The sequence below is a fragment of the Engystomops pustulosus genome, chromosome 7, assembly GCF_040894005.1.
Source record: "Engystomops pustulosus chromosome 7, aEngPut4.maternal, whole genome shotgun sequence".
NCBI classification, from domain to species: Eukaryota; Metazoa; Chordata; class Amphibia; order Anura; family Leptodactylidae; genus Engystomops; species Engystomops pustulosus.
The window spans coordinates 15253443-15277635 of NC_092417.1; the positions used below are offsets into that span (position 1 = coordinate 15253443).

Below are 24193 nucleotides of genomic sequence, written 5' to 3' on the forward strand. Positions count from 1 at the left end.
ACTTCATAAGAAATTACAATTTGTCCCACTAAATACAAGCCCCCATAAAATTCTGTAAATGGGGAAAATAAATAAGTCCTAGATTTTAAAAAGAGGGAAGTAAAAAAAAAAAATGGAAAAAAAAAGTTGGCATCATTGAGCCTGTCCTGCGATGTTGCCCCCCCCCCCCCTTTCTATAGCTCCCCACTACTAGAGGGAAATATAATGATGTAACATTTTACCATCTTTTGGAACTAGAATTCCGATAAAAAATAAATTCACTAATGAACTGTTTTTTCAGGTCCTGCTGAAAATATGGGATACACCTGGCTGAATAGTATCCGTCTGATACTATCCGGATCTGTAATAATAACTGCTGCACTATTTGTCTTCTATCATATAAGATGGATGAAGTCCAGGGAAGAAGCAGCTGCTCCATCTACAACGTAATGGCCATGAGAGCTACAAGATCCAACAACATTCCCCATCCATATACATATACCGGGAGCCTTTGAAGACAATTGTCCTGATTAAGGACAAGTTTATATAATTATTTAAATTTTGCCTTGCTCTTCCATTAAAGGGGTTGTCTAGAAAAATAGCCACTCCCATCAAGGATGTCACTAATGCAGCTACCGTCATCAAAAAGTGACACCGGTGACAGGAGTCATTGTGCTGGACTGGAAGTGAGGCGAGAGGTCAGAGCCTGCCAACAGCTTTAAGAAAAGAGAAGTCAAAAATTTGTTTTGTTGGTCACATTTCGATTTTACCTACATTACTTTAATGTAAAACAGGCTGCTGTGTTAATTTTCCATTAAATTTAAGAGTTTGATTCCTCTGACCAATACTTAGCCTTCCTGACCCACATCTATGGCCTTTCACCTAGCAAAACCATTAAATGACAAAATGCAATGAGTTTCTTATCATTTTGGAAGAGTCATACTGGCCCCGTGTCATGGCACAAGGCTACCTGAAAGTCAAGCATTAAACGGATTTTCCCACAAAAGAAAATTCTCACATTTCAATCCCCTAGTGATATTTACACAATAAAGATCATTTTTACCCCTTACTTTACAATTTTACTCAGTTTTATAGCTGTTCTAGCTTCTATCACTCACTAGGCTGCTCTGTGCAAAATTTCAGGGAGTGGGCGGGGCCTCTCTAAGCAGACACATTATGATCCATCTAGTTCTGTGGGGTGACAATGTGGTTAGATTATCAGGGTACAGGTGTATATGCACTTTCATGTGGCTTCTGACATTGTACTAACACACTGACAGAGAGAGAGATGAGAGATTTTTGTTTTGTGAATTAGAGAATGTGCTATTTTGTTATCCTGAGTACATATAAGAAACTTGTCTTTGTGGGAATACTCTTTTAATCGAAAGGGAGCATTTAAAGCAAAGTTTTCCTTTCCCCATCCAAAATGTATATCATAGTATATTCCATATGGAAACTAAAAAAGCGGGAAAGTAAAATATTAGCACAAAATTATTTTAAGAGATATAAGTAAAATAGTTTTTTAGTTTAATGAGTTGTATATAGACTGATTGGTATTCTTTGGCCACAGCCTTGGGGGGAAAAAAATCTCATTGTTGGCAATATAACTGCTGGGAACTCCAATGTTATTATGAGAAGAACACTAGGATGGAGGTTACATTTTGTCTAATGGATGGACCCTCTTGACACATGATTCACCTACCGCTCCATTCAATACTATGGGAGTAAATTGCAGAGTATAGCGTTTGCCCATCTCTGGCTCTCCCATTCATTGTCTATGAGAGTGCTGGAGAAGAACCAACCGATCCTCATGTGAGACGTATCTTTACGCGTCTGCCGTGAGTGTACGGAGAGGTCTCGCGGGCTGAGCCATCTCCACACAAGGTGGGTGTAACTGATGGGAATTACATTCACCGGTAACACCCACAATTAAGTGTTAGCAGCTGGTGGCGCCGCCCATCTTGGCTGGGATTGGCACTTCCTGTGACGTCAGGAAGTGAGCGACGATCTGTTTCCATAATAACCTTATGCATATATTCAATAGATTTATTACAATGTGCTACAATGTGTAAGCTGCCTAGTATGGCAGTATATGGTAGGATCAATCAGACAACCTAAGGTACCCTAGGGGGTATAAAAAAATTGTAAAAAAATTTAAGTTTAAAAAAAATAATAATAATAACTCAAATCATCCCTCTTTCCCTAAAACTAATATAAAAATAAGTAAACTGTAAAAATCATAAATATGTTAGGTATTTCCACATGCCAACATGACTAGAGATGAGCGAACATGCTCGTCCGAGCTTGATGCTCGGTCGAGCATTAGGGTACTCGAAACTGCTCGTTACTCGGACGAATACTTCGCCCGCTCGAGAAAATGGCAGCTCCCGCCGTTTTGCTTTTTGGCGGCCAGAAACAGAGCCAATCACAAGCCAGGAGACTCTGCACTCCACCCAGCATGACGTGGTACCCTTACACGTCGATAGCAGTGGTTGGCTGGCCAGATCAGGTGACCCTGGGATAGACTAGCCGCTGGCCGCGCTGCTCGGATCATTCTGTCTCTGGATGCCGCTAGGGAGAGAGCTGCTGCTGGTCAGGGAAAGCGTTAGGGTGTTCTATTAGCTTACTGTTAGGCAGGAGTGATTCTCAAAGAACCCAACAGCCCTTCTTAGGGCTACAATAACGTTCTACTTTTTTTATTTTAATTTGCATCTTTTACCATTTTGTGAGGAATTAGCAGGGGGACTTGCTACCGTTGTGTTTAGCTCTTAGTGGCACACATATCCATAGCAAAGACCGAAGTGGCAAAATTCAGTAGGGGTTGGATTTCTATTAGGCAATAACTCAGTGTCATCTCATCTGGCATAGTAGTGTGCTTCCTTTGATACTTGGCTAGAAAATAGCCATAGGAGAATACAAACAGCTTCTTGAAGCCTACAGTAGCGTTCTATATATTTGATTTCTGGTTGATCTGCTGGTGGCTGTAGTTTCTGCAGTGCATGTACTTGCCAATTCTGAGCAATTTGTAGTGAGACTTGCGACCGCTGTGTTCTGCGCTTAGTGGCGCACATATCCATAGCAAAGGCCGAAGTGGCAAAATTCAGTAGGGGTTGGATTTCTATTAGGCACTAACTCAGTGTCATCTCATCTGGCATAGTAGTGTGCTTCCTTTGATACTTGGCTAGAAAATAGCCATAGGAGAATACAAACAGCTTCTTGAAGCCTACAGTAGCGTTCTATATATTTGATTTCTGGTTGATCTGCTGGTGGCTGTAGTTTCTGCAGTGCATGTACTTGCCAATTCTGAGCAATTTGTAGTGAGACTTGCGACCGCTGTGTTCTGCGCTTAGTGGCGCACATATCCATAGCAAAGGCCGAAGTGGCAAAATTCAGTAGGGGTTGGATTTCTATTAGGCAATAACTCAGTGTCATCTCATCTGGCATAGTAGTGTGCTTTCTTTGATACTTGGCTAGAAAATAGCCATAGGAGAATACAAACAGCTTCTTGAAGCCTACAGTAGCGTTCTATATATTTGATTTCTGGTTGATCTGCTGGTGGCTGTAGTTTCTGCAGTGCATGTACTTGCCAATTCTGAGCAATTTGTAGTGAGACTTGCGACCGCTGTGTTCTGCGCTTAGTGGCGCACATATCCATAGCAAAGGCCGAAGTGGCAAAATTCAGTAGGGGTTGGATTTCTATTAGGCAATAACTCAGTGTCATCTCATCTGGCATAGTAGTGTGCTTCCTTTGATACTTGGCTAGAAAATAGCCATAGCAATAGGATAGGATTGTTTGGTTTTAAAAACTCAAAAAAAAACAAAAAACACAAAAAAAAAAAAAACACACAAAAAAACACCAAAAAAAACAAAAAGAAGTAAAAAAAAAAAAAAAGTTATAACTCTCATTTTAAAAATGTTTAACCCGAGGGCTAGGGGTAGAGGACGAGGGCGGGGACGTGGGCGTCCAACTACTGCAGGGGTCAGAGGCCGTGGTCCTGGGCGGGGTGAGACACCACCTGCTGATGAGGGAGCAGGGGAACGCCGCAGAGCTACACTCCCTAGGTTCATGTCTGAAGTTACTGGGACTCGTGGTAGAGCACTGTTGAGGCCAGAACAGTGCGAACAGGTGATGTCGTGGATTGCTGACAATGCTTCGAGCAATTTGTCCACCACCAGTCAGTCTTCCACGCAGTCCACCCATGTCACCGAAATCCCCACTCCTCCAGCTCCTGCACCTCAGCCTCCTCCCCCCCAGTCTGCCCCCTCCCAGGAAAATTTGGCATTTGAACCGGCATACTCTGAGGAACTGTTTTCTGGACCCTTCCCACAGTCACAAACCACTTGTCCGGTTGCTGCTGAGCAATTTTCCGATGCCCAGGTTTTCCACCAGTCACAGTCTGTGGGTGATGATGACCTTCTTGACGTAGTGGAAGTGTGTAAAGAGGTGTCCGACGATGAGGAGACACGGTTGTCAGACAGTGGGGAAGTTGTTGTCAGGGCAGGAAGTCCGAGGGGGGAGCAGACTGAGGGATCGGAGGATGATGAGGTGACAGACCCAAGCTGGGTTGAGAGGCCGGGTGAACACAGTGCTTCTGAGACGGAGGAGAGTCCTCGACCTGAACAGGTTGGAAGAGGCAGTGGTGGGGCCAGACGGAGAGGCAGGGCCAGAGCTGGTGCATCAGCGCCACTGTCAACTAGTGAAGCTCCCGTGGTGAGGGCTCTTGCGGCGAGGGCTAGATCTTCAGAAGTGTGGAGGTTCTTTAAGGAAACACCGGATGACCGACGGACTGTGGTGTGCAACATTTGCCAAACCAGGCTCAGCAGGGGTTCCACCACTACTAGCTTAACTACCACCAGTATGCGCAGGCATATGAATGCTAAGCACCCCACTCAGTGGCAACAAGCCCGTTCACCTCCGGCCGTGCACACCACTGCTCCTTCCCCTGTGTCAGCTGCTAGTCAGCCCCCTGCCCAGGACCCTGGCACAAAAACCCCATCGTCGCCTCCACGATCCTCCACAGCATCCACCAGCGTTCAGCTCTCCATACCCCAGACGCTGGAGCGGAAACGCAAATATAGTGCAACCCACCCGCACGCCCAAGCCCTTAATGTGCACATCTCCAGATTGCTTAGCCTGGAGATGCTGCCCTATAGGCTAGTAGAGAACGAGGCCTTTCGCAACCTCATGGCGGCGGCCGCCCCTCGGTATTCGGTCCCCAGCCGCCACTACTTTTCCCGATGTGCCGTCCCAGCCCTGCACCAGCACGTGTCAGACAACATCATCCGTGCCCTGACCAACGCCGTTTCTGACAAGGTCCACCTGACCACGGACACGTGGACGAGTGCTGCCGGGCAGGGCCACTATATATCGCTGACGGCACATTGGGTTAACTTGGTGGAGGCTGGGACCGAGTCTGACCCTGGGGCTGCTCATATACTGCCGACGCCGAGGATTGCGGGGCCTACCTCGGTCCAGGTGTTTCAGGCCTACTATGCCTCCTCCTCCTCCCACCCCTCCTCCACCTCCTCCTCCGAACTACCATCCGTGGGCACGGCGCCATCAGTCGGTAGCTCTAGGCACAGCAGCAGTGCCGTCGCTAAGCGACAGCAGGCGGTGCTCAAACTGCTGAGCCTAGGCGACAAAAGGCACACCGCCCAAGAGCTATTACAGGGCATCACGGCGCAGACTGATCTGTGGCTGGCACCGCTGAACCTCAAGCCGGGAATGGTTGTGTGTGACAACGGCCGTAACCTGGTGGCGGCTCTGCAACTCGGCAGACTGACACATGTGCCATGCCTGGCCCATGTGTTAAATCTGATAGTGCAGCGTTTCCTCAAGACATACCCCAATCTGTCTGATTTGCTCACGAAGGTGCGCCGCATCTGTGCGCATTTCAGGAAGTCCAGCCCAGATGCTGCCACTCTCAGGGCAGCGCAGCGCCGCCTCCAACTGCCCGCTCACCGACTGTTGTGCGACGTGCCCACGAGGTGGAATTCAACACTGACCATGTTATCCAGAGTTTACCAGCAGCGCAGAGCGATTGTAGACTGCCAGATGTCAACTTCCACCAGAACTGGTAGTCAGGTCAGTCAGCTTCCTCAAGTCTACAATGAGGAGTGGACGTGGATGTCTGATATCTGTCAGGTGCTGAGTAACTTTGAGGAGTCAACACAGATGGTCAGTGGCGATGCCGCCATCATCAGCCTCACCATCCCGCTGCTTGGCCTGTTGAAAAACTCTCTGGTCAGCATGAAGTCGGAAGCTTTGCGCTCGTCACAAGAGACGGGGGAAGAATATTCCCTTATTGATAGCCAAAGCACCCTGAGGTCTGTTTCTCAGCGCATATCGGAGGAGGTGGAGGTGGAGGAGGATGAGGAGGAAGAGGAGGAGAATGTTGGCGAGACACAAGAGGGGACCATTGTTGAGTCCTTCACTGTTCAGCGTGTATGGGCAGAAGAAGAGGAGTTGGAGGAGTTGGAGGAGGAGGAAATGGACAGTCAGGCCAGTGAGGGGAGTGAATTCTTACGCGTTGGTACTCTGGCGCATATGGCAGATTTCATGCTAGGCTGCCTATCCCGTGACCCTCGCGTTCAAAGAATTTATTCCAGCACCGATTACTGGGTGTTCACTCTCCTGGACCCACGGTACAAGCAAAATCTTCCCACTCTCATCCCTGGAGAGGAAAGGAGTGTGAGAATGCATGAATACCAGCAGGCCCTGGTGCACAAGCTGAAACAGTATTTCCCTTCTGACAGCGCTAGCGGCAGAGTGCGTAGTTCTGCGGGACAAGTAGCGAGGGAGAGTAGGCGAGCAGGCAGCTTGTCCAGCACTGGCAAGGGTACGCTTTACAAGGCTTTTGCCAGCTTTATGTCACCCCAGCAAGACACTGTCACCTGTCCCCAGTCTCGGCAGAGTAGGGCTGATCTTTACAGAAAGATGGTGAGGGAGTACGTAGCTGACCATACCATCGTCCTAAATGATCACACAGCTCCCTACAACTACTGGGTTTCAAAGCTGGACATGTGGCACGAACTGGCGCTGTACGCCTTGGAGGTTCTTGCCTGCCCTGCCGCTAGCGTCTTGTCCGAGCGGGTTTTCAGTGCAGCTGGTGGCATCATCACCGATAAGCGTACACGCCTGTCGACTGACAGCGCTGACAGGCTGACGCTTATTAAAATGAATAAAGGCTGGATTTCTCAGAATTTCCAATCTCCACCAGGTGAAGGAAGCTCAACCTGAATAATTGATCCACTCCTCCTCCTCCTCCTCATTTTCCTCCTTCTCCTCCTCTTTGTACAGTAAAGCAGAGGAAAATGGCTATTTTTTGACAGGGCCCACTGGCTCTTGCTATAGTACTTCATGCATTTAATTTTTCTGGAGGGCCACCTACCCGGTCCTCTGTTTGAAACAATTTTTGTGAGTGCCACATACAGGCACTCAATCTATTCCATTTTTCTGGAGGGCCACCTACCCGGTCCTCTGTTTTAAAAAATTTTTGGGACTGCCACATACAGGCACTCAATCTATTCCATTTTACTGGAGGGCCACCTACCTGCTCCTCTGGTTTGAAACATTTTTGGGACTGCCACATACAGGCACTCAATCTATTCCATTTTACTGCAGGGCCACCTACCTGCTCCTCTGGTTTGAACAATTTTTGGGACTGCCACATACAGGCACTCAATCTATTCCATTTTACTGCAGGGCCACCTACCTGCTCCTCTGGTTTGAACAATTTTTGGGACTGCCACATACAGGCACTCAATCTATTCCATTTTACTGGAGGGCCACCTACCTGCTCCTCTGGTTTGAAACATTTTTGGGACTGCCACATACAGGCACTCAATCTATTCCATTTTACTGCAGGGCCACCTACCTGCTCCTCTGGTTTGAACAATTTTTGGGACTGCCACATACAGGCACTCAATCTATTCCATTTTACTGCAGGGCAACCTACCTGCTCCTCTGGTTTGAACAATTTTTGGGACTGCCACATACAGGCACTCAATCTATTCCATTTTACTGCAGGGCCACCTACCTGCTCCTCTGGTTTGAACAATTTTTGGGACTGCCACATACAGGCACTCAATCTATTCCATTTTACTGGAGGGCCACCTACCTGCTCCTCTGGTTTGAAACATTTTTGGGACTGCCACATACAGGCACTCAATCTATTCCATTTTACTGCAGGGCCACCTACCTGCTCCTCTGGTTTGAACAATTTTTGGGACTGCCACATACAGGCACTCAATCTATTCCATTTTACTGCAGGGCCACCTACCTGCTCCTCTGGTTTGAACAATTTTTGGGACTGCCACATACAGGCACTCAATCTATTCCATTTTACTGCAGGGCCACCTACCTGCTCCTCTGGTTTGAACAATTTTTGGGACTGCCACATACAGGCACTCAATCTATTCCATTTTACTGGAGGGCCACCTACCTGCTCCTCTGGTTTGAAACATTTTTGGGACTGCCACATACAGGCACTCAATCTATTCCATTTTACTGCAGGGCCACCTACCTGCTCCTCTGGTTTGAACAATTTTTGGGACTGCCACATACAGGCACTCAATCTATTCCATTTTACTGCAGGGCCACCTACCTGCTCCTCTGGTTTGAACACTTTTTGGGACTGCCACATACAGGCACTCAATCTATTCCATTTTACTGGAGGGCCACCTACCTGCTCCTCTGGTTTGAAACATTTTTGGGACTGCCACATACAGGCACTCAATCTATTCCATTTTACTGCAGGGCCACCTACCTGCTCCTCTGGTTTGAACAATTTTTGGGACTGCCACATACAGGCACTCAATCTATTCCATTTTACTGCAGGGCCACCTACCTGCTCCTCTGGTTTGAACAATTTTTGGGACTGCCACATACAGGCACTCAATCTATTCCATTTTACTGGAGGGCCACCTACCTGCTCCTCTGGTTTGAAACATTTTTGGGACTGCCACATACAGGCACTCAATCTATCCCATTTTACTGGAGGGCCACCTACCTGCTCCTCTGGTTTGAAAAATGTTTGGGACTGCCACATACAGGCACTCAATCTATTCCATTTTACTGGAGGGCCACCTACCTGCTCCTCTGGTTTGAAACATTTTTGGGACTGCCACATACAGGCACTCAATCTATCCCATTTTACTGGAGGGCCACCTACCTGCTCCTCTGGTTTGAAAAATGTTTGGGACTGCCACATACAGGCACTATCCAAATTAAATTGTCTCCATAGCAGCCTCCACACGTTGTCTCCATTGCTACCTCCAAAAGTCGTCCATATAGCTGCCTCCATACATCGTCCCTTTATCAAACGAGGTGTGTCAGGCAGAAATTTGGGTTGTTTTCATGGATTCCACATCAAAGTTGTTAACTTTGTCGCCACCCTGCTGTGTTATCCACAAAATATACTGGCAAACTTTTACCATTTAGGGATATTATTTCAGCGCTTCTTGCGCATCTGTTTACATTCCCCTCACCCGCCATATCCTAAACTTATAAGAACGCTACTACACTTGATCTTATACAAAAGGTTCTTAGAAGTGCTGTTTGGGGAGTAGCCTAGAGACAGGGGCTTGGATTGGCGAAAGCTCGCCTGGCAGCGGAACGCCAGCTCCATGCGCATCATGCGCTTCTTGCGCATCTGTTTACATTCCCCTCACCCGCCATATCCCAAACTTATAAGAACGCTACTACACTTAACTTGGTGCAGGCTGGGACCGAGTCTGACCCTGGGGCTGGTCATATACTGCCGACGCAGAGAATTGCGGGGCCTACCTCGGTCCAGGTCTCAAAGGCCTACTATACCTCCTCCCACCCCTCCTCCACCTCCTCCTCCTCCGAATTACCATCCGTGGGCATGGCGCCATCAGTCGGTAGCTCTAGGCACAGCAGCAGTGCCGTCGCTAAGCGACAGCAGGCGGTGCTGAAACTGCTGAGCCTAGGCGATAAAAGGCACACCGCCCAAGAGCTATTACAGGGCATTCCACATCAAAGTTGTTAACTTTGTCGCCACCCTGCTGTGTAATCCCCAAAATATACTTGCAAACTTTTACCATTTAGGGATATTATTTCAGCGCTTCTTGCGCATCTGTTTACATTCCCCTCACCCGCCATATCCTAAACTTATAAGAACGCTACTACACTTGATCTTATACAAAAGGTTCTTAGAAGTGCTGTTTGGGGAGTAGCCTATAGACAGGGGCTTGGATTGGCGAAAGCTCGCCTGGCAGCGGAGCGCCAGCTCCATGCCAAGATCCAACTAACATAGTTTTAACTGCAGCACCTTTAATCTACTACTAGTTCACTGCCTCCATACATGGTCCCCTTATCAAACGAGCTGTGTCAGGCAGAATTTTGGGTTGTTTTCATGGCTTCCATGTTAACTTTGTCGCCACCCTGCTGTGTAATCCACAAAATATACTGGCAAACTTTTATCATGTACCGATATTATTTGAGCGCTTCTTGCTCACCTCCTTTGGTTCCTCTCTGCCACCCATTGGTTTGAAGCCTGAGTCCATTTAGGGTATGTCGCCATGCCACTCTCTAGCCTGCCGCTGCTGCCGCTGCCTCTGCATGCCGTCCCCTATAGTGTCAGGGTCAATTATTGGATGTTTTAGATGCTATCTAGCTTCATTCTGTCACTCTGTCATGGCCATGCTGTTGGCCATAATTTTGGCATAATGGTGCGATTATGCAGCCTCAGAGGCATCCATGCATGCTGCCCCTGCTGTTTCCTGTCCATTTCCGTGGTGTTTCCATCCTTTTCTGAGGTTCCCAGGTGTTTGGCCAAGCTTCCCTGTGCAGAGCCTTGGTCCCCTTGAAAAATGCTCGAGTCTCCCATTGACTTCAATGGGGTTCGTTATTCGAGACGAGCACTCGAGCATCGGGAAAAGTTCGTCTCGAATAACGAGTACCCGAGCATTTTAGTGTTCGCTCATCTCTAAACATGACCAATCGAAATCTAATAACATATATCTTATATAAAAAAGCACCCAGAAACACCACTTTTTTTTGCCATTTTTGAACATATAAAAAGTTTAATAAAAAGTTATCAAAAAGTCACACAGTCCCGAAAATGGTAGCAAAGAAAATCCAGATCATCCTGTAAAAAAATGACACCTCGTACAGCTCCGTACACCGAAAAATTTTTGTACTGAGGGTTTTCATTTTTTCAAATGTTATTTGGGGAGCAAAGTGAAAGCTGTAGAAACCAAGCCCACACAAAAATGGGGCAAATTATTTTTTTTTACTAATTTCACTGTGTTTTGAATGTTTTTCCCACTTCCCAGTACATGGCATTGGATAATAACCCCTCCAGTGCTCGGCCTATTTTGGCCTTTAGGAAGCGGTCCCATTTTTCAAATTTGTTCGTGAGCCGGTGCCAGAAGCAGGATGTTATAGCACGTCCCGGTGCGCTAAGTATCTAGCCGCAGCGACGTACTATAACTTCCTGGTGCACGTAGGGATTAAGTACTGTTCCATATGAAGTGTAGTTTGTTGCGCAAACCCTCACACAGCTCTTTTAATGGAAAAATAAAAAAGTTACGGATTTTCGAATGTAGGGAATGAAAAATGTAAACACAAAAAAGAAACAGGGCCTCGGCTTTAGGGGTTAAAGAGTCCATCCAATATTTGAAAAAGCTGATGTATTAATAATGTAAAACCAAAAACAAACACATCTCGTATTGTGTTTATCTTTCTTCCTATCCACCAATCATCTTTATTGATTGTTTATTTCTATAATTCGCTTATTTGTAAGTCTTGTTATTAAAATATGTGAGGAGAAAAAGAAGTTACTCCTTATTTTGTCATACTTATATACGGCTGTCATATTTCACACACATGGCGGCCATTTTGAAACTAAATTGTGCTAAGATTATGTAATTTAAATATTTTTGGGTCAGTTTTAATCGTTTTTATAGGGAACACCAAATTTAAGATTGATTTGCGCAATTTAAATGGCATTTATAGCATTAAAAGTTGCGATTGGCGCCAGCATCAATTGTGGATGTCAATTGTGGGTGTTGAACTTGTGTTCAACATTCGGGCAAACTTGGTGAGTCTGAATCTGAACGGGTCTGCTCATCACTACTTTGGAGTATTGAGGAAGAAGGAGCAGCCAACGGAAACCCACATCAACACTGGTAGAACCTACAAACTCTTTGCCGATGTTCCTAGTCAGTGCTGTCCCCTAGTGCTGCCGATAGATGCTGGATAGAGCTCTGTATATTATCTAAGTCACTTTCTTCCATCTTTGTTTATAAAAAATTTATGAGAGTAACTAAAACATTTTAAACTAAAACTACATTTTTTTTTTAAAAAAGAAGATAAAATATGATCAGATCTATTGATGAATGTGATACTGAAATGGAGTAAGCCAACTTTACAGCGTATTCTACTGGGGTCGGATTGTGTAGACCTGTTTTGACCACAAGGAATTCCCTAACCTGCCTCGAACAGTAGTCGCACATACAAGTCACCCAGGCAACAATTGTTTTTTAAAATCTCTATGGAAGTTCCATATCAGTACGGGGGTCAAGTGCAACATCTGCTCCATTCACATGACGGGAGCCAACATCAACTCCAACTTGGTGTGACCTACAAGATTGTAAACTTTTCAGTAGATGGAGATGGTTTTGTTCTTCAGTTTATTCAGTACAAAAGAAAGATGCACACAAAGAACAAAGAAACATAATAGAAAATTCTCAATATGGATCTTTATTAAATGATACAATACCACAAAACACAAACACCAAGAATAAAATCACTAAAAAGGATGCAAAACAATGTGCATCCTGGGGGGGGGGGGCAAAGAATCGGTACAAAGCGATTCCCCCAACAATGGCCTCCCCGAAACACCTGTAAATGTAAAATCTACGTATAATGACAATGGGGAGCCAATAGACTTCCACTTGTCCTATGGATGGAAAAAGGTGCCTAGCTGACATGTGATGAATATAGCTAGAAATGTCATACAATACTGATGTCGAAATGAGAAACCAAAATGTCTGGTAGACGGAGAGTGGATGAGCACGCGAGTGGGGGAGGCGGACCCCACGCATTTCGTCACAAACTGTGACTTCCTCAGGGGAGCTTTATTCAGTAGACACAATATGAAAGTTACAGACAACCTCTCGGCATCCAGTTGTATAGTAGTCACATGAGGGTCCATAAACACCTGTACTTACCTGTGTGCTTGGCTATTTTAAGAATTTCTATGCAACATATATGTGACCATCGGTCTGGTCAGGAAGGAGAAGAGGACGGGTGAGTCCTGATAGGACCGGGCTGAGAAGGTATACATTGCAGCCACTCTTATATGGACGTTATGATGTGATAACCCAATGTTCCTGTACACACGTAGGAATGTGGATTTCATAACTATTTCCAAATTCCACTTCCTTCCTTCTAATAATTTACACAAAGACGCACAAATCAACTTCTGTCCTTTAATACTCAGAACTATTGTCTTGAATCACCATGTCTGGAGAGGCGCCCGTGTTATTACTCTGTAAGTACTCATTACTCTGTACAATCATCTTCATTTCCTTCTGTTTGTGATAGTGAGCCACAATACAATTATATAAATATTGAAGATTACTACCAGTTAAAGGACATCTACCCCTAGGGTGAAGGATTGTACACCAAGCACACCGACATACTGGTGTACGCCGCCTCTGGCAGGATATGCTCTTATTTCAGCTTCTCATTCCCTGGTTTTTACACAAAATTATGTAAAATTATGCAAATTACCCTGAGGGGCTCTTGGCCCCATAGGTTTTAATGGAGCTCAAAGCCCCTTAGGCTCATTTGCATACTTTTTAAATCCAATTATTCTTAAAAACAAGGGCATAAGAAGCTCAATTGAAAGTGGATCCTGCCACAATGTGCCAGAATTACGGCGCAACTACTATACTTTAGCGCAGAAAAGTGATATATCTGGCTCCTACTGTTCGATTTTAGCAGAAAATGATGTTTCTGCTTATGACAATAGAAGATGATTTAGGATTGCAAATAAATCAATTAAATATAAATATGTATCTTATTTACTGTATAAGTATAAGTCAAGTTTTTCAGCAAAAGTTTTGTGCTGAAAAAAACCCACTCAGCTAATACCTGAATATATAAAAAAAAATGTAGAACTTACCTGAGACCAGAGTGTATAGATGTCCTATCCTGATGGAAACCCAAAGATTTACTGCAGGAAGAAGGGGAAGCTGGAGCATCAGAGGGTAAGTACTATATTTATTTTTTTAAGGAGGTTCTTCTGTACATTGTGTTAATAAGGAGGTTCTGCTGGAAACAGTATTAATTAGGAGGTTCTTCTGAACATTCTATTAATAAGGAGGTTCTTCTGTACATTGTATTAATAAGGAAGTTCTGCTGGAAACAGTATTAATTAGAAGGTTCTTCTGGACATTATATTAATAAGGAGGTTCTGTTGGACATTCTATTAATAAGGAGGTTCTGCTGGACATTGTATTAATAAGGAGGTTCTGTTGGACATTGTATTAATAAGGAGGTTCTTCTGGACATTGTATTAATAAGGAGGTTCTGCTTGACATTGTATTAATAAGGAGGTTCTTCTGGACATTGTATTAATAAGGAGGTTCTTCTGGACATTATATTACTAAGGGAGCACTGTGGGAGATTGTATTTATGAGGGGTATTGTGGTACATTGTATTAATGAGGGGGCACTGTGGGACAGTCTAGCTCTGCTGGACACTTTATTAGTGAGGAGAGACTACTGGACAGTTTTTCAATAAGGGAAGGCTATTGCACATTTTATTAAAATGTAGAAGCTGCATTTCCTGCCTTAGGCTTATACTCGAGTCAAGGTTTTCCCATTTTTTGTGCTAAAATTAGGTACCCCAGCTTATACTTAGGTCGGCTTATACTCAAGTATATATGAAACTTAATTTCATTATAATAAAATACTATTATTATTATTAATTATTATTAAAATAGGACATTCAAAAATAGAAACCAGGGCAACAAACACAACATCTTACTACTCCCTTAGCTACAAAATAACAGCAGATATCACCGTATCCTTATCCTGTGATAACACATGTCCCCGCGGCTGAACACAAATCTATTCATAATAATAATTTGACTAATGAGAGATGCAATTTGTATAAAGCACAGAGTGTGATTGCACTTCCTTATTTATCGTAATAAATTGAGAAACCAACTTCTCTTTTGACACTCCCCCCCCCCCCCCCCATGTCTGGAGAGACGTCTGTGATGTTACTATGGGAATAAAATAAGGTTCACATCTTTCGGTAACTTATAGTAAACTATGATTCGACAATATAAACCTCTATACTGAAGTAATGACAGATGTGAATATTCATCACATGGAGTTCATATTTACCATTTTGATATTTATTAAATCTGATATTAATGACTTACCATGGATGCTATCCCAAAAAAATCCAAATTTATAAGAACAGTTTTGTTGATAATTATGGACCTAATGAAATTTGAGTTCATCCGAGTTCGTCTAAACTTGTCAAACTTACCAAACGCAAGTCCCAATGGCAGCACCCATATTCGCTGCTGGCACCAATCGTTATTGTTAACTCTTTAAATGCCACTGGCAAAGCCGAGGATTGTTACTAACCATTAAGTCATTATGCCACCTGCAGTTAAAGGGGTATTCTCGTCTGGGCACTCACATTCAATTTCATTAATCTGGCATATATAAACATTTCTTCAATTAGATGTTATTAAAAAAAATTTACCTGTGTGAAGATAATTTCTCATAAATGTAGTCTTGTGGTCACTTAGAAACAAGAGTGACTCCTTGGATACGACCACCTTTGCTGGAGGGATTGCACAAAGAAACAAAAAGCATTTGTATATGAAATGTCCGGGAGATACTGCATGTCCTACAGCCATCCTGTGGTAATGATTGCTGAATCCAGGTGGTCGGGCAGGTCTCAATAGTATCCGAGGAAGCTATCTCGTTTCTAAGGGACAACATGGCTACATTTATGATAAATTATCTTCACACAGGAACATTTTTTTAATAACCAATTTTATATCCTATTGAAGAAATGTTTACATATGGAAAATTAATTAAATTAAATATAAGTGCCCAGCAGACTGCTCAGCTCTCAGCCCCCACCTTTGGGCTCCTGCATGGCTCCTCCCTCCTGCTCCCGGTGGGCTGACATCAGTGGGAGAGGGAGGAGCTGTACAGGAGGACAAAGGTGGGGGCTGAGAGCTGAGGAGTCTGCAGCACAGATTAGTCACATGTTTGTTTTTTGAAATGCATCCAAACCAAAGCCCAACCCCTGGGACCACACAGAGGATTCTGTCAGGCTGCAAGGTAAGTTATAAAATACAATTATATTGTAATGCAAATGCTTACAGAAAGCAAAAATACATATTTGCACTGCAGGTATAATGGGCTTCTGTAACATGTTCCCTTCAAGTATATATTGCAGCATCCTATGACTATCTATTGTGGTCTATTGTGATTATACATTCAGTGGGGAATTTCCCAGATAGTTACCCCACTCCATGTGTGTTGACTGACTGGCTAGGTCTACCATACTGGGATCCCTTGCGGTTCTAAATGTTGTGTCCTTCTGGCGCGTTCTCCGACGCTGATTCGGGTTCTGCCGGGATTCACTAAGGTCCGTGCGCCTGATATCCAGCAGGTGCGCCGAGGTCACCATCTTCTTCCCGGTGTATGTGGGTGCTTGATCTCGTGACACAATTCTTTTTAAAATTCTGTGTTTTTTCCAACTCCATCGGGTTGTCCGACGGCCACGACCCCCGATTTCTGTTGCGTGAAAGCCGGCACAATGCGCCAAAATCCGATCGCGTGCGCCAAAAACCTGCGGCAATTCAGCGCAAATCGGAAATAGTCGGGAAATGCTTAGTAAATGAGCCTCATTGTCTTTTGGTAAAATACTTTGAGCACCCTGCCGAACATTGGTCCAAGTTTTGTGTAAAAATTATTAACCATGACATACAAGGTTATCCCAAAAAGTTGTGAATAGATAACTTTTCTTGGAGACTCTCTCATCCTGGATGCTTCCGATTCTTATAAATCTATAATTAACCCTATCAGCACTAAAAATAATGCTAAACCGTAATAACCTCCAAAAATGTACCAGGACTATATTATATCCGGTGACTCTTCTTCTCTTCTGTTATAGGGTTGGTTCTCATACAAGAAGGTAAGTACCAGCTTTTTCTGTTATTCTTTATCCTATAGAAGAAACTTATATATGGAGAATATTGATGTCACCAGTGTCACACAACCCTCTGTGTCTAACTTTATGGCTTATTCCATGTTCTATTATTCGAATACGAAACGTGTTGTCCGAATATTGATTTATTTAAGACAATTCCGCCAATGAAAAGCTTAGTTACAGATTTTGATCTGGAATTTGTTCTTAGGCTCGGTTCACACTACAGCCAGCATTTCTGTTTAATTATAACCGTTATACATGGATGATAAATAAACTGAACATGACCGAGGACATTTCAGTTACTGTCCTTTTATTATGACTAATCCGAACCAATTTCTTGTATTTATCTAAAAAGAAGAAAATGGCAACACTCCGGGATGATGATTCCTCCTACAGCAACGTTTCAGCTGTGATACCGGCCTTTGTCTAGCAGTCATTGACTATTACCATACCATCAGATATGGCGGAGAAAGACTAGGTTTTTAACTAAATTAAGAACTCAACTAGGGTTGACTTTCCATAGTGTGCGCGTCGGCAGCGCACATGGACCGGGTTCTGACAGTTTTGCGGCTGAGGAATCCGGGGGAGAAGAGGAGCTCCGTGGGAGCGCCAGAAGATGAGCAAAGAGTCTATTTTGTCATATGTGCTAGCCGGGGATGCAGCCCAGTGACTGTAGCCCGCTCATTCCCTGTATGATGCTGGCACTGCCACCCAGTATGGATGGGGTCTTCCGTTGCCTAACCATATCCAGTGGATGGAGCCTTTTGGCTTTGGATCCATCCAGTATAGTATATGTAGTGAAGGTGGTGGCACTGGTGGCAGCAAAAGCTTTCATAGATCTGGCACAGACTAAGTATCTAACTTTTAATGTTTCATTTTTAGCCACTTTTACTTATTTTATGTCTTCTAGGAGCCGCCATCAGACCTGTGGTGACCTTCACGCCCAACTACAAGAAGATATTTACATCAGAGAGGATAACATTGACCTGTGATGTGGGATCTACTATAGGAGAGGGTCTTCAGTTTATATGGCACAAAGACAATCATCGAGTACCCAGTGGGAGATCCATTACAATACAAGATGCTAAATTAATTCACAGTGGAAAATACCGATGTCAGACTATACTTGGAGAGATAAGTGACCCTGTTACTCTAGATGTTAGTAATGGTGAGTAACTCTACTAAATCAAATATATAAATACACCACTGGTTATATATCAATACCCTTGGTTGTGGTGGGTACAGTGGTAATATTAAGGTGGTTAGTAGCAATGAGTGGACCCAAAAAAAGTCAGTTTGGGTTCGGGTCTGGGTGTCCAACTCAGATCTGAAAACCCCACAAGTAACCGCTGGTGTTAACTCCTATGAGTGGAATTTAAATCAAGTGTGCACCTATTAACGATCCACAGCTAAGAGAGGTGGATGTGGTACTAATCCATCCAAACAGCCAACAAACCTAAACCCCTGTTCACACTGATGTTCAAGAAAGAGAAAAGTACACAATCAGCAGAACTCCACAGACCGATGAAGCCACTGACATATAAGACAAATAAAGGCTTCCCAAGAAACCCTTGTTGTTTTTTTAATTTAGTTATAAACTAAAAACTAGTCTTAGCCCACCATTTCTGACCAAAAACTTCTAGGAGTGTAAAAGTCAATGAGTAATTTGTATGAAAGAGTTACTGGAAAGTCAATGACCACAAGTATTTCCTTGAGAACTCCTCCACACAAATATTATTTTCCCACAACGGTAAATTGTGGCTCTAATGACCATTTTTGGGGGTCGTGTGTAATCAGTATTTGCCCTTGGTTTCTGCGTTATGGTTGCAAAACTGGGCCATACGTCACCTGTGTGTCCATTTTTGCAGATACATCAAAAAAAAAAAAAACAGGAGATATAATGGCAGTAGCTTGTTCAAACCCCTTGGAGGGTCACATGATGTTTTGGGGCTCAAGAATACAAACATATGTTGACCCAGCGCAACAGACTGCACACAATGCAGAGGACGGAAGACCTGGCATAATATCACATATATAATGCAAGGAATTCTCGGCTGCCAACAGATTGTAATAACTATGACAGTGCCGTCGAAGTCGATTGCGGCATTTATTGCTGGGATTTGCATATTTCATTTAGCCATTGACTTTGACCCAATGAAGTCACCAATACCACACAGCTTTCATTACCAAATAAAATCCATGCACTTGATGTCTAGTCTTCTGTACACCTAGGCAGTGTCGGACTGGTTTCCTTAGGCCCACCGGAGAAAATCAATTTGAGGGCCCACTCTTATTATCCCCCAGGAAATTTACTCTAGCAGCCTCCACATTGTGGTGTTTTCTGAGGGACCTCTGGTGTTCAGTAATTGGTTGAGCCATGGCCCACCGGAGGATTCTCTGGTGGGCCAGTCCGGCACTGCACCTAGAGGCACTAGGGGCTTTTTTCTCCAGTACCTTTCTCCTCTCTTGACTACAGTCTAGGGTCAGTCGGAATTCAGAAAATCAGTAAGAAAATACCAGTTCTGTAGGGTTTCCTACAGTCATGTTAATAGTAACCTTAACATTAAAATATTACTGCCTTCCATCCTACTTCTAGTAATACTGAATGTTGTCATTTTTCTAGAGCTTTTCCTGACACCAACTATGACAGTGACCCCACATCCAGTGTTCAGGAACGATAACGTGACCCTGAGATGCGAAACGCGTCTCCATCCTCACAAACAGGACACCCTAGTGCATTTTGCATTCTACAGAGACGATCAGGCTGCTCGGAGATTTAATGAAAGCAATATTTTAAAAGCCAACACTGTCCGGCTGGAGGATTCTGGGAAATATTCATGTGAAGTGGCGACACCCGGTGGCAAAGTAAGGAAGAAAAGTGCGGAGCAACTAATCCAGATAGAAGGTAAATATGGACAACTGTATCCGAACCTCCTATTGTTGGTGGATTACTTTGGTTTTGGAGAGTGTAGAGTCACCTAATATATATTTTTATATCTATTTATTTCATATTTAGAGCTTTTGTCAAATCCTTCTATCACTGTGACCAATGACTTGTGTGAGGGAGATCCCATGACCATCACGTGTGACATGAAACTGACTCCATACACAATGGATGCAGGCGTGCAGTTTGCCTTCTACAGAGATGGTCGGATGGTTCAGGGATTCAACTCATCGAATAAATATGAAGTTGGCTCCGCCCAGCTGAAGGATTCTGGGAATTATATTTGTGAGGTCAAATTCTTAAGGAACCCAGTAATGAGGAGAAGTAATGAGTCAAAGATAACAATAAAAGGTAGGTTTTCTACATTTACAAATGTAAGAGTTAAAATGGCAACCTTCCACAAGTTCTTGTTGGTCATGAAGTGAAACAAACTTTTAGTAAGTTTTTGGAAATAATGTACAATAACAATCCCTAAGTAAGGACGCCAACAATAAGTTTGTAACCACCATGAGGTACTATGCAAAATCAATGCAGAAGAAAGTATTTTTGGCCACTGTAGTTACTGTTGCACTGCCAACACTTACCTTGTCTAGAGATGTAGACGTGAACAAAACCTTTAGCAGCTCTACAGAAACCTACAAAATTTAGCTCAAGGATTTACTAGGCTTCATGGGGTTTGCCCATGGAAGAAAATTCTTAAGTTTCAATCCCCTAGTGATGTTTGCACAATACAGATAATTTATAACCCCTTTCTTTACAGTTTTCCTGTTTTTGCTCCTATCACCCAGTGATGGTGAGTGTAAGATTCCATAGTGTGGGTGGCACTAGCTAAGCAGACACTTCATGATTCCTCTGTGCTATGAGATGCTGTGTGCTTACAATGTGCTTAGATTATTAGGAGACAGGGTTTATATACACTTTTATTTAGCTTCTCAACATTTTCTAATATCTGACATGTAAAAAAAGAGAGATGAGACAGATCATGACACATCAATGACACACTCTACTTTGCTACCACACAGTCAGAACTGCTATGCCCTCTCTGGTTTGCAGAACTTATCTTGTCTGTAGAGCTGCTGGTGGGCAGGAAGTGCCTGTGTCCGTAGTGCTCTCTGCCTCCCTCCCCCTTCAGTACAGGAGAAGATATTCATGTCAGAGGAATCTACCTGACCATAGTCTAGAGTTTATGGTCGTATCTAGGGACACCCAAAATATAAACAAGAGACAGGTTGGAATCATATCTGTGAAATGCTGTATATTTGTAAATAATATTAAATTAGAGAATACGTTATTTTGTTATCCTGAGTACATCTAAGAATTTTGTCTTAGGCTACATTCACACTGCCGTATGGGGGACGTATATACGGCCGACGTATATACGGCCGATATACGACCCCCATAGACGGCAATGGACGCACGGCGCCCTACGGGAGCGGTACGGTGCAGCACATGTGCGGCACCGTACCGCTCCGTACCCCGGAAAAGATAGGACGTGTCCTATATTTGTCCGTAGTACGGCGCCGTGCGCCATAACTTCCTATAGAGAGGGGCAGGGGTGAGCTGCATTCACCTCCTCCTCCTCTCCCCGTGCACTGCCGTTGCCTGCTACGGTACGGGCGGGCAACGGCAGTGTGAATATAGCCTTAGTGGGAATACCCCTTTAGAGATTGAAGCTGGAAACCGATAGTGGTATGAAATGATGAATGAGAATTATGTCTCCAGCGATGACCTAGAAGGACTTTTGCTAGATACAATGATAAAAAACAAAATGGCTGCTTATTGATACCCCCAATGTACAAATTATGGTCCCATGCACACGTCCACAGCAGATGTGAACCGCAAGCTGTCCGGAGAAGGAGGGAGTGCTCCTCCCCTCTCCATAGGAAAGACGAGTAGCCATGCCGTATGTTTTCCATTTTTTCCTTAATATGAACTTTTAGATTATGTCTTTCCTAGAGCTCTTCTCTCCTCCGGTATTGACGGTGTCTCCAGAGTTGGTCAATGAAGGGGATAACATGACCCTAACATGTCACACAAATCTTAACAAGAACAGACTAAATACTACAACCCTGCAGTACGCCTTCTATAGAAACGGGAGAAACGTTCAAGGCTTCAACTCTACTGATAAATACGAAGTTCATTTCATTAGGGTGGAAAATTTTGGGACATATACATGCGAGATACAAACATCAAACAGTAGTGTGAAGAAGAGGAGTCAAGATCTTCTAATACCAGGTAACCAGTGTCTATCATTCTGCTCTGGTTACTCGTTCCAACTACATTGTATCTAATGATGGGTTGTCTCTCTCCGTAGGGTCAAGTGTCCCTTCTCTAATGATAATTGTATCTGTAAGTTTGGGTCTCATATTACTCATCGCCATGTCCATATGCATTTTCGTGTGCCTATACCGACGTAAACCTTCATCATTCAATAACCTTCAGCCAACACCAGGTAACAGATAATTCCATATTTTTCCTTATTTTTCACAGATCGGATACTCATTAAGTTGTTCCTTTTTCAGCCACTGACAATGAAATCGCTACTGAAGCGGAAGTCAGTTATACGGTCCTGGACTTGAGCAGTAGACCTTATAGTAAGTATAAACATTCCCAGCGTCAGCACCAGGCATCTCCGGGCAACTGCTGGGGCCCTGGTGAACTGCTAGGACCCACAAGGTTGCTGAAGGGGCCTACGTGGCTGAATCTCAGTATATAATATAACCACGTGGGACTGTATATAGTTAAACTATGAGGGGGCTGTATATAAAATTACCATGGGGGGGGGCTGTTGGGATGATAATCTAGGGAACATTTTAGGGAACAGGAAACTGTTTTAGTTTTGGTATTCTTAATGCAAAAAAGTTCACTCCAGAGTTCACTCCAAAGGGGCCCACTGAGGTCTAATGCTCTATAGTTACCGTATTTTGCGGACTATAAGGCTCACATAAAAACCTAAGATTTCCTTAGAAATCCAAAGTGCGCCTTATAGTCTGGTGCGCCTTATATATGGAGGAGGGCAGCGGACCCTACTTACATAGGTCCCCGCTACCAGAGACAGCAGATCTCCAGCGGGAACTGCAGACCACGCGGCACGAACAACAGGCGCCATAGCACGAACCAACTTCTGCCGCGTGGTCTGCAGTTCCCGCTGGAGATCTGCTGTCTCCGGTAGCGGGGACCTATGTAAGTAGGGTCCACTGCCCTCCTCTACCTGAACGGACCCCCTTCCCCATCTCCCTGGGGAGACCGGGTCTGTGGAGAGCCGCTGGTTTTCACACCATGCCCCCGGACCTCCTCCACGCCCCCGGACCCTGCGCCTTATAGTCTGGTGCGCCTTATATATGGAATTATTCCTATAGATACTCTATAGTGCTCTATAGTATATTAATTTACTTGAAGCTCGGTTCAGTCAAACTGTAGCCATAAAATGCCTCATCATCTATTATTTGGACCGACACTCAATGCAGAAGCAGTTTTGATAATGTTTTATCTTCTTTTGTATTTTCTAGAGCCTGTCTCAAAAGAAAAGGGACCTGTGAGTATGTCTTTATGCTCGATAGATTACAGGCGTTACATAGGATTATAACTTCTTATATATCTTTCTATGCCCATTATTTCTTTGAACAACAATTCATTTATCCCATCTGTTGGTTCCAGAATTGTTGTTCCTGTTTCTCTTATTGGTTTTCCTAATTGCATTGGTAATGTCAACTCAATGGCCACCGACCACCGCAGCCAATCACTGGGCTCCACAGCCACATGTTGTCAGTGGAGGTTCAAAGCTTCCAACTTGTCATTGACCATACATGACTGCACTTAAATACATTGCCATAAATTTCTACTCTTAAAGGAAACCTACCACTTAGTATGGCAGGGGTAAGCTGTAAGTACCGAGCACCAGCTCAGGGTGAGCTGGTGCCGGTACTTACTTTCGTTAGTGTTAAAACCGCGGTATCGCGGTTTTAACACTTTTTAAACTTTAGGGCAGAAGACACTTCGGCGCTGCGTGCGCACGATCGTGCGCGCGCCTCCATAGGAAATAGCGG

At 44.1% G+C, this 24193-nt stretch overlaps 1 protein-coding gene across 1 annotated transcript in view; it reads left to right on the forward strand.

Moving 5' to 3' along the window:
* LOC140069992 (Fc receptor-like protein 5) overlaps nucleotides 1-24193 on the forward strand; it is a 40155-nt gene that overhangs the window by 12373 nt on the left and 3589 nt on the right. The window contains exons 7-16 of the mRNA XM_072116326.1: nucleotides 281-425; nucleotides 13242-13258; nucleotides 17168-17188; nucleotides 18114-18371; nucleotides 19827-20108; nucleotides 20220-20498; nucleotides 22104-22382; nucleotides 22462-22599; nucleotides 22670-22741; nucleotides 23657-23682. Of these exons, the coding sequence (XP_071972427.1) occupies nucleotides 281-425; nucleotides 13242-13258; nucleotides 17168-17188; nucleotides 18114-18371; nucleotides 19827-20108; nucleotides 20220-20498; nucleotides 22104-22382; nucleotides 22462-22599; nucleotides 22670-22741; nucleotides 23657-23682 (1517 nt within the window). The remainder of the gene's footprint in view (nucleotides 1-280; nucleotides 426-13241; nucleotides 13259-17167; nucleotides 17189-18113; nucleotides 18372-19826; nucleotides 20109-20219; nucleotides 20499-22103; nucleotides 22383-22461; nucleotides 22600-22669; nucleotides 22742-23656; nucleotides 23683-24193) is intronic.